This window comes from Trichomycterus rosablanca, chromosome 1, assembly GCF_030014385.1.
Source record: "Trichomycterus rosablanca isolate fTriRos1 chromosome 1, fTriRos1.hap1, whole genome shotgun sequence".
Lineage (NCBI taxonomy): Eukaryota > Metazoa > Chordata > Actinopteri > Siluriformes > Trichomycteridae > Trichomycterus > Trichomycterus rosablanca.
Window position 1 is genome coordinate 42,899,692 of NC_085988.1, and position 15,312 is coordinate 42,915,003.

General features: G+C 38.0%; 1 protein-coding gene across 1 annotated transcript in view; it reads left to right on the top strand.

The window, feature by feature from the left end:
* The first annotated feature begins 1,027 nt into the window (after nucleotides 1–1,027).
* Nucleotides 1,028–15,312, top strand: part of fbln1 (fibulin 1) — a 55,876-nt gene continuing 41,591 nt past the window's right edge. Inside the window, exons 1-3 of the mRNA XM_063003162.1 lie at nucleotides 1,028–1,092; nucleotides 7,004–7,115; nucleotides 13,171–13,303. Of these exons, the coding sequence (XP_062859232.1) occupies nucleotides 1,038–1,092; nucleotides 7,004–7,115; nucleotides 13,171–13,303 (300 nt within the window). The 5' untranslated portion in view covers nucleotides 1,028–1,037. The remainder of the gene's footprint in view (nucleotides 1,093–7,003; nucleotides 7,116–13,170; nucleotides 13,304–15,312) is intronic.

Sequence of the window (15,312 nt, forward strand, 5' to 3'; positions counted from 1 at the left end):
CAGACTAATTCCTCCCAAATGCAGGACTGAACGCTACAGGAAATCTTTCCTGCATTCAGACATGTCATTCAGAATAATGTATAAGAAATACCTACTTTTTGTATGCTATGCATGCACCATAAGACCAATGTTTACATACCTAATAAATACCTACATTTTGTATGCTATGCATGCACCATAAAAGTGTTTACGTGTATATAGAATCATACAGTAAATGTTAATTTTTATTGCTTGTTTCTACTGTATACTGTTAGTGAATGTTGTATGTTGTATGTAGGCAGTTGTAGTCTAGCGGTTAAGGTACTGGACTAGTAACCAAAAGGTTGCCGGTTCAAGCCCCACCACTGCCAGTTTGCCACTGTTGGGCCCTTGAGCAAGACCCTTAACCCTCAATTGCTCAGACTGTATATTGTCACAGTAAGTAAGTCGCTTTGGATAAAAGTGTCTGCTAAATGCCGAAAATGTAAATGTATGCAAGAAGTTGTTGTCTGATGTGAGCTGCTGTAACAAAGAAATTTCCTGCAAAGGATCAATAAAGTATCTATCTATCTATCTATCTATCTATCTATCTATCTATCTATCTATCTATCTATCTATCTATCTATCTATCTATCTATCTATCTATCTATCTATCGCTTTTTACAACAGCAAGAATCATTATTATATCATATCATTATCATAATAGTAATAATAATGGGTTGCATGGTGGTGCAGCTGAGGTGGGTTCCAGGGTCCCTGGGAGCTCGTGTTATTTTGTTCTTATCTCTATTATTGGGTTCTTTATACAACTAAGACAGTAGTGAGACGTTTGTAGGGACAGGGGTTGCATCTCTTAAATCTAAGACTGTCTGTGTGACTGAGCTCTAGTACTGGAGCGTTTTGGTTAGCCCGGCCCCCTCACCCGCTCTAAAGCGCACTAATTGAAAGGCTTTTTGAAACTCTGTCTTTGCACAGCCCCAACATCCACACAGCGGCTCTTGTTGCTCTTTTTCGAAGAGGTTGGGTGTACGATACTCGGGTTTATAATGCGCAACAGAATGGCGTATATTCTGCTGATAATCTTCTCCCTGTGCGCTACAATACGCGGACAAGGTAAGTTATATTTCCTCACGCTGAAACATTGTTAGTTCTATAAACAATAAAGTAAACAGTAAACTGTGAGCAGAACTAAATATAAGAAGAAAAGTTTCTGTGCACGTGTGTGTGCGGGTGCACTGTGTGGGTGTGTGCGCGCGTGCGCGGGCATGTCGACTGTATGTGTGAGTTTGGTGTTATCATATAATACATACATAAATTAATTAATAAATATGACAGGAACTTATGCACCGGTTTGCAAAGCTTTTTAACAGAAATATTTTTAATTTAATGTTAAATTAAAAAGTTTGTTAACTTTTAAAATGTGACGATGTTTTTCTGCTGTTAATACTCATAAAATCTCAAGTCATAATACTGAGCCAACGCCGTTTACCTGAACCTGTAGCAAGCAAAATGTCTACATTGATCAGTGGTAAACCACTGACAGTCATGGTACAGTGCTAAATTCAGTAGAATAACACAAAACTGAATAGAGTTCTAAATAATAGATTAATTTGATTGACCTTGCATGAAAAGATAAGTGCCCCATTCAGTTATTCAATCAACCAACAGACAAATTTAATAGTGCATTGGGTTGAAGTGACTATGGCAAGCCCTGTTACACATTACTTAATGGCTTAAAATGTCTAAACAGGCAGCACAAATAAGACATAAGAAAAGTTATTTTGAATTATCAGGGTCTGGAATGGGTTACAAAACCATTCTCAGCAAACCACAGTGATGGCCTTTGTCTTTAGAGAGATGGAACAGTGATGAATCCTTCTAGAAGTGTCTGACCCACCAAAATTCCTCCAACAGCATATTGCTGACTCATTCAGTCAGCCAAAAACCCCTCAGGTAAACATCTAAGAAAAAGCAGGCCTTGATCAGTCTAGATAACCAAAATTCCTCCAAAGTGATGTTATCAGAAAATGCTGGTTTAATTTGTTGCTGCTAAGGTGGCACAAACACTTAAGTTTAAAGGGGCAGTTACTTCTTCACACAAAAAGTGCAAGTACAAAAAGTGCTGCATAACTTTTTTCTTTAACAAATCAAAATAACTAAATATGTTTTGTGAGTCGTCTTTGTATTGTTTTAAACATAAAAGAAATCTTGATGGTAAACACTTTTTGTAAAGCAGTGCGTGAACCATTTCATTTAAAGTATTTTACACCTTCAAAGTTGGGGAGATGGGGACCTCTCTGGTAGGAAATTTGTTATTGCAAATGTGTTATTCTGTAACCAATTTAGTTAAAGCTACTTAGCGCTGACATTTAAATGAAAACAGTCATGTTCAAGGTGCTTAAGTGTCACAAAGTTCTATTACACTAGCCCACCATCGTGCTTTCAGCCTGTCGGGTGTCTACACAGTCCTAATAGGCTATGTGATTGCTGTGACTCTGGTATTGCTGCCCTGTGCCCAGTGTTACCTGGTGGAACTGGACCCATAGCAACTCTGACCAGGATAAAGTGGTTGATGACTTGTTAAAGTGGTTGATTTTATATTAAATTAGAAAATAACTTTATAATCTTAAAATGTCTATTCGCTGCACTTCACAGTTTATGCTGGCACATGGATTTTGGGAGTGAAGTTCCACCTCAGTTACATAATTGATTTTGTTTATTCAATTAAAAAAATATTATTTATTTTCTACTTATGTCACAAATTGCAGCTTTAATATCTGGTAGACTGCAGTAACATTTCTAGATTTTAGAAAAATGCATTGCCATTGCATCTTAATTGACTTGCGGTCTGGAGTTACTGGGCCAAGGTACAAATCTGCCCCTTTGTAACCAGTTTCAGCCAGTTCTGTGGTAATGTTTTTGGTTTTGCATTGTGTTTTTGCATCATCCAACTTATTTAAGCTTCAGGTGATTATCCTGATGTTCCTGCTCTTGCAGACCCTTCAGTAGCAAGGTAGCCCAAAACCTTGATGCTCCCTTCAACATGTTTTACAGTTGGGGTTATACTTTGGTGCTGGTGTTTACTTCACTGGCACTTTAACATCACCTATCCACAGAACATTGAATCTACAGAACTGGTATTAAATTATTGGGTAACAATTAGGTTTTTTTCTTTGACAGTGCTGTTCTTCACACACACACACACACACACACACACACACACACACACACACACACACACACACGCACAGATAGGCAGATAGATAGATAGATAGATAGATAGATAGATAGATAGATAGATGGATAGATAGATAGATAGATAGATAGATAGATAGATAGATAGATAGATAGATAGATAGATAGATTCATCTTCAGTAACAGCTTCATCCTAAACAGGGGTCCAAAGACGGCCTAAAAAAACTGGGATTAGAACAGAAATACATGCTAGATTGTTCAGACAATCAGATCACCAAATAATTGTTGTGCTAGTCTAGTTAAATGAACACTGCTGATCGGGCATGTAAAATTGTAATTTCTTAAAATCTTACTTTTAATCTTTACTAAAACTCAACATCTTACTCTTGAAAAGTTGGAAAAAAGTCTGGCAAAGGTTACAGTCTCTAATGCCTTAGGGCATATACTTGCTGTTAATGGAAGAGGGATGTGTTTCAGTTATCTGTGAGCAGACGGGATAATTGGGTTATGTAATAGGGCAGTTTTGTTAAAGTTTTGTTTTAAAGTTATGCAAAAATCTTACATTTCAAAACAGGTTAAGAACTTTTCTATCTTTTCTGTTTAGCCTCTACCAGCAGTTAAAGGGGAGAGGAATTACAAAGTGCTAGGCTCTCTGTCTGGCTGCTCCTCACTGAGGACTGTGACAGAGCCAGACTCATTAAGCCTGGTTTACGTTTTTGGCATTAGCATTACGTTCTACCTCAGACACTAATATGTTCCAAGATGGCAGTCAAGCTTAAAAAAGGGAGACAAAGAACTGGGAGAGCCATTGAGCCTGGATAAAATGTCTGGTGTGATAAAATAACAGACGTAGAGATGTTTTTTTACAACCAAGGAATTGTGCATGACTGTGAATTGTCACAGCAGGAAGAGAGAAACAAGGTTTGACAGGCTGAGGAGGGTAGGATAAGATGAAAGTGAGGGTGTTTTACTTATCAGTAAAATAAAAGCACTAGGAGGGGGTAGAGACAAGCTAGGTGGCTTGTCTCTACTGGTTTATATTAGAGTTTTCCATGAGCACAGATAAGCAGTGTCTTTGTAAAGTGCTGAACCTGCCATGACAAGTTTTGGAGGGTTATATAAATCACAAAGGGGACCACTGAGATTTAGGGGCACTTAGAGGCTACTAATAATATGGTGAAAAGGGGTGTTTGAGTAAACATTTAAAGGGGGTAGTTTTCCAGCTACTATTTGTTAAGTCTGTTTCTAGGAATGGGCTGTCCAACAATCTTATGACCAGGTGTCCACATACTTTAGCAGTATAGTGTACGTATTTATGGTGGTGTACATCACAGATTATTTTTAATGTTTTAACTCTTGATTATACTGTTGTATAGCCACAAAAAGAAAACCCCTGTAGTAAGTAGGTATTCAGTCAGAATAATTACCCAAAATACACCCAAACCTTGCCAGCAAAATACCCACAAACATAACAGAGCCAGTAGATCCCCTAACTGTAGGGGTCATAAATGCAGGTCTGTACTAATCTGTACTCCATGCACTGACCTCACACTGGACATGTACTGACCTCACAAATACACTGATCAGCCATAACATTAAAACTACCTCCTTGATTTTACACTCACTGTCCATTTTGTCAGCTCCACTTACCACATAGGAGCACTTTGTAGTTTTACAATTACTGACTGTAGTCCATCTGTTTCTCTACATATCTTTTTAACCTGCTTTCATCCTGTTCTTCAATGGTCAGGACCCCCACAGGACCACCACAGAGCAGGTATTATGTAGGTGGTGGATGATTCTCAGCACTGCAGTGACAATGACAATGGTGTGTTAGTGTGTGTTGTGCTGGTATGAGTGGATCAGACACAGCAGTGCTGCTGGAGTTTTTAAATACCGTGTCCACTCACTGTCCACTCTATTAGACACTCCTACCTAGTTGGTCCACCTTGTAGATGTAAAGTCAGAGACGATCGCTCATCTATTGCTGCTGTTTGAGTTGGTCATCTTCTAGACCTTCATCAGTGGTCAAAGGACGCTGCCCACGGGGTGCTGTTGGCTGGATATATTTTTGATTGGTGGACTATTCTCAGTCCAGCAGTAACAGTGAGTTGTTTAAAAACTCCATCAGCGCTGCTGTGTCTTATCAGCACAACACACACTAGCACACCACCACCATGTCAGTGTCACTGCAGTGCTGAGAATGATCCACCACCTAAATAACACCTGCTCTGTAGTGGTCCTGTGGGGGTCCTGACCATTGAAGAACAGGGTGAAAGCAGGTTAAAAAGATATGTAGAGAGACAGATGGACTACAGTCAGTAAATGTAGAACTGCTTCTATATGGTAAGTGAAGCTAACAACATGGACAGTGTGTGTAGAAACAAGGAGGTGGTTTTAATGTTATGGCTGATTGGTTTTATATATATATTAGGGCTGTCAAACGATTAAAATTTTTAATCGCGATTAATCTCAGAATTTCATATAGTTAATCGCGATTAATCGCATTTAAAAAAATCTGTGTAAATGTTATAGAAAACAAGGATTTTTAAGTGAAATGTTACAATTAAAATGGTGAACACATTTTATGCTAAATGTACTGATGTTAAAAACTGCTGGGACAAGAGAAAACTGTAAGGGAGATTTATTCACTCACATACTAGGCAGTAAATGTCAGATCAGCAAACATTGTAGATCAGCGGTGCTTTAGGTGGGATAAGGCGTAGTTATTGTAACAGACTTTTCTGTGGTTGTATCGTGACAATGGTTTGATGGCCGTTTCTACACGAAGTGAGTGTGTTTTGACCCTTTGAAGCTTCCATAGTGCATGGACTAACGTGCTTGACTCAGCTTTCCGGTATTTGGTACCTTAACAGAATAAGTTAATAAAAGTGTTCTGCTCCCGACAACTTGTGAATATAGCGTGTATTTATTTCTTTATAAGTGCATCACTACAACGCTCGGTTACACTATGTTAACAAACCGCAAATGAAAAACGGTGGCAAGTCCGACATTAAAACGTTTGTTCTACCAGTCAAGTCTCAACATGAACTAGAATTTGCGTTAACGGCACTATTATTTTTAATCGCGTTAAATTGAAATTGCGTTAATGCGTTATTATCGCGTTAACTTCGACAGCCCTAATATATATATATATATATATATATATATATATATATATATATATATATATATATATGGCCAACATAATTTAGGATTAGGCCACAAAAAGGTATAATAGATAAAGGTATTTTTTGCCAATGTATATATTATTTAATGGATTTATGTGAATATAACAACTATAAATCAAAGTTTGTATTGAATAGCTTAGTCATTTCCAAATTCACTTTGACCTCAGCTAACTTTCCATTGTTAAATACTGTCTTACATGTAATTAACAATAATAAATAACCCATATATCATTATAAATATGTTTAACACTGGGCCCAATAAGCCCAATTTCCAAACATTCCACCATGCTAAAAATTCTCAACATTAACTTGAATGAGTAACAAAAGAGTGGGCCATTTATTTTCATCAACTATAAGGTTAGAAATTTAACTGGAATGTGAAAAAGGGTTAAACTAAATATTGGTTTTACAGAAATGTGTTCTTTGGTGGTATGTACATGTCCAAATTTTCTAACCAAAGATTGCTTCCTGTAATGAAGCTGTAATAAGGGAAAGTCATGGCAAATACAGTCCAGTGGCTACAAATTCTGCTGTGTCTACAGTGAGGCAGCAATCTTGAGCAGAGTTCTCAGTTCAGTTCTGTAAAGCTGCATTTTGTTCACATAAATTACAACTAATAAACTTTTTTCATTCCCCAGAGACCAGAGATCCAATATCTTTGGATGAATGCTGTAAGGATGGTAAAGAGAAGGGCTTGGAATCCCAGGACTGCACACGTATCCCTCTCATTTCAGAATCGACTACCTGCAGGTTAGAATACACTATCTGGTTTATTGTATTGTTGTTTCCAATTACCTGTGCATATATTCTTACCAGACTTACTAATTTGCATAATAACAATGTCATATATGCTTACATCCTGTAATTACACCGATCAGGCATAACATTAAAACCACCTCCTTGTTTCTACACTCACTGTTCATTTTATCAGCTCCACTTACCATTTAGAAGCAATTTGTAGTTACTGACTGCAGTCCATCTGTTTCTCTACATATCTTTTTAACCTGTGTTCACCCTGTTCTTCAATGGTCAGGACCCCCAGAGGACCACTACAGAGCAGGTATTATTTGGGTGGTGGATCATTCTCAGCACTGCACTGACACTAACATGGTGGTGGTGTGTTAGTGTGTGTTGTGCTGGTATGAGTAGTAATGAATAAGACACAGCAGCGCTGCTGGAGTTTTTAAACACCTCACTGTCACTGCTGGACTAAGAATAGTCCACCAACCAAAAATATATTTAGCTAACTGATGAAGGTCTAGAATATGACCAACTCGAATAGCAGCAATAGATGAACGATCGTCTCTGACTTTACATCTACAAGGTGGACCAACTAGGTAGGAGTGTCTAACAGAGTGGACAGCGAGTGGACACGGTATTTAAAAACTGTGTCTGATCCACTCATACCAGCACAACACACACTAACACACCACCACCATGTCATTGTCAATGCAGTACTGAGAATGATCCACCACCCAAATAATACCTACTCTGTGGTGGTCCTGTGGGGGTCCTAACAATTGAAGAACAGGATGAAAGCAGGCTAAAAAAGTATGTAGAGAAACAGATGGACTACAGTCAGTAACTGTAGAACTACAAAGTGCTTCTATGTGGTAAGTGGAGCTGATAAAATGCACAGTGAGTGTAGAAACAAGGAGGTGGTTTTAATGTTATGGCTGATCAGTGTATATGCACAATATATTCTGACCTCCAATTCAGAAATGTAAATAAAGTAAAGTATAAACAATGATATGTTAAAATATTCACCGGGAAAATATTCTAATACTACAACGTAACAGCATTTGTACCTTTTGGCAATGCTACAGTGGGAATTAATAATCCTAGCATATTTTCCTTCATTTAAGTCAGAAGAAAAGTCATTAAGGGCCATTTAAGCTGCTTTACCTTTTTTATGAAACCAGTGTTAAGTAATTTTGGCTGTATAATTGAGTTTGTCTCAAACTAAAAAGGTTTGTTACAAAGTTTACATTTTGAATAGTTTTTTTTTTTTAATTATCACAAACATATCAATCTACTGGAGATAGAAGGGTAAAACATACATTGATTGTCGACTTACTGGAGTCTAGTCTGCATGGAACCAGAATTTAAAACCAAAGAGGGCATTTAAATGAATTTGTTTCTTGATGATGAACCTTGATGTGAACAACAAAAACTCATTGGGCACATTATTAGGATCACCTGTACACCTGCTTATTTATGTCATTATCAAATCACCCAGTCATTAGACATAAGTCGTAAGATATCATTGGGTCCAGTTTCATCGGAAAACACTGAGGGTAATGCCTAGTTTACACTACACTATTTTTGCCCTGATTTTCGCTCATCGACTGGTCGGCGCTAGATTTGCCGGCTTGGGAGCAACTTGGCGTTCGCTCGGCGATCGAAACTCGGCCCTTAATCGCTATGTGTGAACTACTCAACAACTCGCCGAGTGCTTAGCGGCTGAAGAGAGATATTCAGCTTGTCGAGTATCTGGATCCAAGTCGCACAACTGGCAATGAGTGCTATGTCGAACAGCACTCAACAGCACTCATTGCCTCATTAATAATCCTGGCATACAGAGGAGTTGTAAACAGGTGGGACAGGGGCATAATATACTGTAGTTTATATCACAATACATCGGCACACACTACAAAACAAAACGCCAACGTTGCATTGCAAAAATATTTATTAACTTCCAACTCACATTTTTGGACATGGTATCATTAAACCTTTCATCATTTCTCACGTTTGTTTTCGTGACAAAATGTAGTTTGGGAGACCAGAGAGGCTCTCCTTCGATTCCAGTTAGTGATAGATCGTGTAGTGTATAATCCCCTATCGCCGATCAGTCGTGTAGTGTGAAAGCCACACCGACTTGAAAGACTCCCGATTACAAGAGATCCAGTTGTGTAGTGTGAACTGTACCGTGACCTGACGACTTGGAAAGTCGTGTAGTGTGAACTTGGCATAAGGCAGAAACACCCTGAGCAAGGTCGCAGTCCATCTCAGTACTTTGGCCACCACGAAGACACATAGTCTGTTTATAGACTCGGGTGGTTGCAAAAACCAGTGAAATGTTTTATCTAGGCTGTCACTGACTATTTGCTGTAGGCCGACAGTGAAGTATCAGTAGCAACAAAAATATTAGCGGAATGGAAGGTACACAGCCAAATATTTAATACTATTCCAAACCAAATGATTTACCCTGTCTGCTCTTCCAAATGCAAATTCATTTGGTTTGGCAAGACAGGGAATCAAGAATTTGTTCAAATTAGAGAGTGCAAAAAAGGAGAGAACGTTTTGGTCCTGAAAGGGAGATAGGGGGATATGGGGGCTTAGGCAAGGGAGTATTTCCAAATCCAGGAAATACCACTGAGGTGAAACTATAGTCTGATGGAGAAGGGAGGAGTAACAGGAAATCTGTGGATTATTTCAGACACCAAAGGAAAAAAAAGAAGCACTAAAGAAAAAAAAAGAAAGAAGCACATCTTTGCCCTTAAAAGGCACTGCAGCAGTGGATGACGGGAGATCAGAGCGGAGTAAAATAAAAAAAAAAAACAGGCTTTTCATAAGGAGGATAAAGTAATCGAGTGATCCTTCAACAAATTATACATTGCACATCCTACTGTAAGTGGTGCATTGTGTAAATACGCCCCAAAGTCTGGCTCAGCTCACAGAAAATGAACACATTTCTGTTAAATGATAAATGGCCTGGAATTAAGGTTCACAACCCTAATTTATTTGTATTCATAGCATTTAAAAAGTTACTGGTATTATAAATTAAACATAGCTCAATTTTTACGACCCCGCAGGGAAATTCATATTATTAACCACTTCATTTTCGTGTTGGTCTGAGATCTACAGTACTCAAAACACTACATGTAAGGCACACTCTGGAATCAATTTTAGGGCATGGACCATTTAGAGTAGCCAGTCTGATTTTGTTTTTGGAGGTGGGATCAGATCTGGGTGCCAGGGTAACCAGGGTAACTCCTCACAGACAGCCACATTACATTATCTGAGACGTTCACATTATCTAAATCCTGGACGGGACACTGTTGGACAATCCATCTCAGGACATCACTTACTTACGCTTACAAGCAAATAAGTGTAGCCAATTCACCCAATAGCATGTTGTTTTGGTAAGTGGCAGGAAACTGGAGTACGCAGAGAAAAAACATCCAAACTCCATATCTAAAGCAAGGATTAAACCCATGTTCCCAGAAGCCATATACTGACAAAATTTTATTATATGATTTTGTTAGTAATAATATAAAAGTAACATTTTGTCATTTCCTTTGTATTGTAAAATAAAGGTGATGTTTTTGACAATACTCCTTTGAATTATGTAAAAAAGATTTTTTTTGTCTCATATGCCCAAGCCATAAAGGTCCATTCCCATATTTTAGACAGTGTCTTATGAATGAGAGAAAACATTGCTTTAGAACCTAATCAATCACTTCACTCTTTACTGGCACCCCTGTGGTTTAAAGTGGTATCAGAGCAGAAGTGAATCACCAGATCTTTTAAAAATAAACAGAGGTCTTGCGCAAATGGCATCCAAATGGTTCTGATTAGGCAACACATTTTCAGTCATTACTAATGAATCAGAAAAATGTGAAGCCCTGTTAGGACACATTACATTTCCCGTAGACAATTATTTAATGTACTTAGAGTGCATAAATTCTCTATAGATTTACACATGTAATGTCATTTGGGTTTGAAATAATATGAACAAAAAACCCATTTATTTACCAATGTTGTGAGGGTCCCAGTAATGTACTTTCAACTTCCAACAAAATCCTACATAGATTTCTAATGGGATTAAGGTTAGAAGATTGCCCAGACCAAGCACCATCACCTTCGAAAACCAGTTGTTCACGTTTTCATGTTTTCAATGAAGCCAAATAGTTTTGGTAACATCTCTAGGTTAAATAAGATTAGTTATTTTCTCCAATATGTTCATTGTTCTGATTTCATGTAAATGTAAATTTTTGTTCTTTTGTCAGCAGAGAAGTATTGAATAGGGTGTATTACTGTTTTGTAACTTCATTGTAACTGCTTTTTCTGCTGTTTTGTAGTGATTTTCTTAACTTTTCATCTGCAGCCTTTTCCATTCAAGTGCAGTTTAATAATTGTAAATTTTTATGTAATATTTATTTTATTGGCAGTACTCATATCCAGAAATTGTTTTGTAAATATGCATATTTACATGTCATTTTCAAATGTACAGTGCTGTTAAACGTATTGCCGGTTTATTCAATTATTTCTAAATTAAATATTTAACATTTAAATATTTTAGCTCTTCCAACCAATTTTAATATAAGATAAAGACAACACACATAAACCCAAATGCATCTTTAAACAAATCATTCCACTTATTTACAATAAAGTTTTATTCAAAACCTTTATCTTCCATGTGGGTCCAGGGTTTGATTCCCAGGTCCTTTCTATGTGGAGTCATTTCTGTGGATGAGTTAATACATTGATGCCACTCCTGTCAAGGTTTATCACTGTTCAAAGTTTTCTTCATTTGTGGATAGTGGCTCTGTGATTCTCTGAAGTCTCAGATCCTTAGCAATGGTTTTCTAACCCTTTGCATGACTTTGCTACACCTCTGTATTTGAATCTTCTGCTGCTTTTTGATACCTTTTAGCCTGCTGCACATTGACAGACACGTTCTATTTAAGTGATGTTAAGATTCAACAAGTCTGACAGTGATCATACCTGGATGTGGCTAAAGTAACTAAACCCAAATGTCAACTGGTTATGGTTGGTCGATTTAGTAGCTAACGGGGGCATTACTTATTTACACAGGGTCAGGTAAATATGAACAGTATGGTTATGGAGGGTTTTCTCCGGGAAAGGCTCCAACACCCCCCTGCAACCCTAATTGGATAAGCGGTTAAGAAAGTGAGTGAGTGTAAGATCTCAACAACACCAAACCTGTAGTAAAATGTGCAGGTGTCAGCATCACAACATGTGGAAGCTTTTGTTGTGCTGCAGTACTGGAGAACAACGGCTGTAGTAATGGTATCAATATGGCCAAAATACCTTAAGACTGGTTTGTTTTACCTAGCCAGTGGAGAATATTGGGCAAATTTTGAAAGTCTGTCTAGATAAAAATGACTAAATTTAAACCACAATGTTACAAAAAGCAAGTTCTTTATTACTGAGGATGTACTGACCATAACTACCGACCGTAACAGCTTTACAACTAAGTACTAATGTAAAAAATCTGTGGTGTCTTAAAACTTATTTTCCTTTTTAATGTGTGTTTTAAACATATTTAATTTGTACTGGGAATTCATAGTCCAAAAAAGGTTCACCAACACTGTTCACAGTAAAGAATTTGGTGGTCTCTTAAAACCTGCCATACAACAAAATAGCCCCTGCTTCAACATTATCTTTGTCAATCTGATCAGCAAAAAGCAGCTGTGATGCTTTTAGGTGACTTGTTAAGAGCAGGGTCTTCTTTTTTTGCACAGCAGCCACTAATTTCATGGTGGCATAAAGTTTGCTTGACTGTGTACAGTGACTCATGTGTTTCAGCAGTTTATGATTCAGAACAGACTTCACAAAAACACTGTTTCTTGTAGTTTTAAAGAGTGCTGTCAAACAAGCCCTATTTAAAAGATCAGAGAACATTCACCAATGTTTCTCTGTGGAAACAATATTCCACGCTGTATTTTTTCCTTTTTTTGACCCAGCACATTTTAAGAAAACCCACAATAAACATTTAAAAGCACTTGGTGTATAATGGTATATAAACATTTGAACACAGATGTGTTTGTTGTAACAGGATAGCCCAGGAACAGTGTTGTGCTGCAGTACTGGAGGACAGCAGCTGTAGTAATGGTATCAATATGGCCAAAGACCAGGGTAACTGTGATGCCCTCCTGTCTGGAAGCACCTGTGACACTAAAACCACAAAGGTAATATATGTAAAGTGTGTCTGTGTGTGTAAATTGAAACATTGAAACATGTTTATCCTCTGATTCTGCTCTGAACTGTTTACAGATGGAATTACCAAGATTGTCAGAAAACATAATGTATCTTTCTAATAGTCACAATTACATCTTGCAGGCTCCTGACATGTAAACAAATAAAACATGCATTCCTGGGGTTGCTTTTAAGGTCACAAAGCCAATAAGCTCGTCATGAATAATCCTTTATGACAGTGGATAATTAATAACAAACATTCAACAAACATTCAGCTATTCAGTGTGTACAGTATCGTACTGAGCTAGTATTTGTAGAGAACGTTTTTCAGTGCAAGACTTTAAATAATTTAGTCTTTCACCATCTGCTGTTCATAATATTGTGAAAAGATTCAGGGAATCTGGAGAGATCGCAGTCCCTGCAGGGCATAGACGGAATTTTTGAGATTCTAGATGCTATTGCATGAGAAACCATCACGTTATTGTGATAAATATAGTCACATGGGCTTAAGAGTACTTCAGAAAATCACTTAACACAATCTCGTCTCAGATGGTCTGAAAAACAGTGGAAACGTTCGGTGGTCATATAAAAAAACGGACGTCAAATTCTCTTCTGTGACAAAGATGAAAAGGGCCATCCAGACTGTTAGCAGTGAAAGATGCAAAAGCCAACATCTGTCATGTAATGGGGGCACATTAGAGTCCACGGCATTGGTGAAAGTACCATTGACGTGGGAGTGTACATTGGTTAAATAATGTGCAATGAAAAATCTTGTATTAAATTGGAGAAAATGCAAAAGTGAAGCATTTTCACTAGGGATCTTAGACTTTTGGCCCTGCTGTATATTTTATCATCATATTTTAGCTTAAACAATATTTTGGTAGTCACGTATACATGTTTATTTTTGAAACAGTGGGGTTTTAAAATAAGGCACTCTTTGTCAGGGGTATTGTAGGTTTTTAAAAGTTGTGTAATTTGCACTGTGGATTTATATTTTCCTCTAATTAACTGTTACAGTGGGGAAAATAAGTATTTGATCCCCTGCTGATTTTGTAAGTTTACCCCCTTACAAAGACTTGAACAGTCTATAACTTTTATGGAAGGTTTATTTGAACAGAGAGAGACAGAATATCAACAATAAATCCAGAAAAAAAACATTAAATAAAAGTTATAAATTAATTTGTATTTAATTAAGGGAAATAAGTATTTGATCCCCTACCAACCAGCAAGAATTCTGACCCCCACAGACCGGTTATGTGCCCATGAGGCACACAAATTAGTCCTGTCCCTGTATAAAAGACTCCTGTCACAGAATCAGTTTCTTCCGTTCAAATCTCTCGACCACCATGGGCAAGACCAAAGAGCTATCAAAGGACGTCAGGGACAAGATTGTAGACCTGCACAAGGCTGGAATGGGCTACAAGACCATCAGCAAGAAGCTTGGTGAGAAAGAGACCACTGTTGGCTCGATAATTCGAAAATGGAAGAAATACAAGATCACAGTCAATCACCCTCACTCTGGAGCTCCATGCAAGATCTCACCTCGTGGGGTAAGAATGATTTTGAGAAAGGTGAGGTCAGTCCAGAATTACACGGGAGGAGCTTGTCAATGATCTCAAGGGAGCTGGGAGCACAGTCACCAAGAATCAACTCCACTCGCCGTGTTTGGAGGCAGAGAAATGCCCAGTGGGGATGGTGTTCTTGGGGTCATATCCAGCATTTCTCTGCTCCCAGCTCCCTTGAGATCATTGACAAGCTCCTCCCGTGTAATTCTGGACTTACCTCACCTTTCTCAGAATCATTCTTACCCCACCAGGTGAGATCTTGCATGGAGCTCCAGAGCGAGGGCGATTGACTGTGATCTTGTATTTCTTCCATTTTCGAATTATCGCACCAACAGTGGTCTCTTTCTCACCAAGCTTCTTGCTGATGGTCTTGTAGCCCATTCCAGCCTTGTGCAGGTCTACAATCTTGTCCCTGACGTCCTTTGATAGCTCTTTGG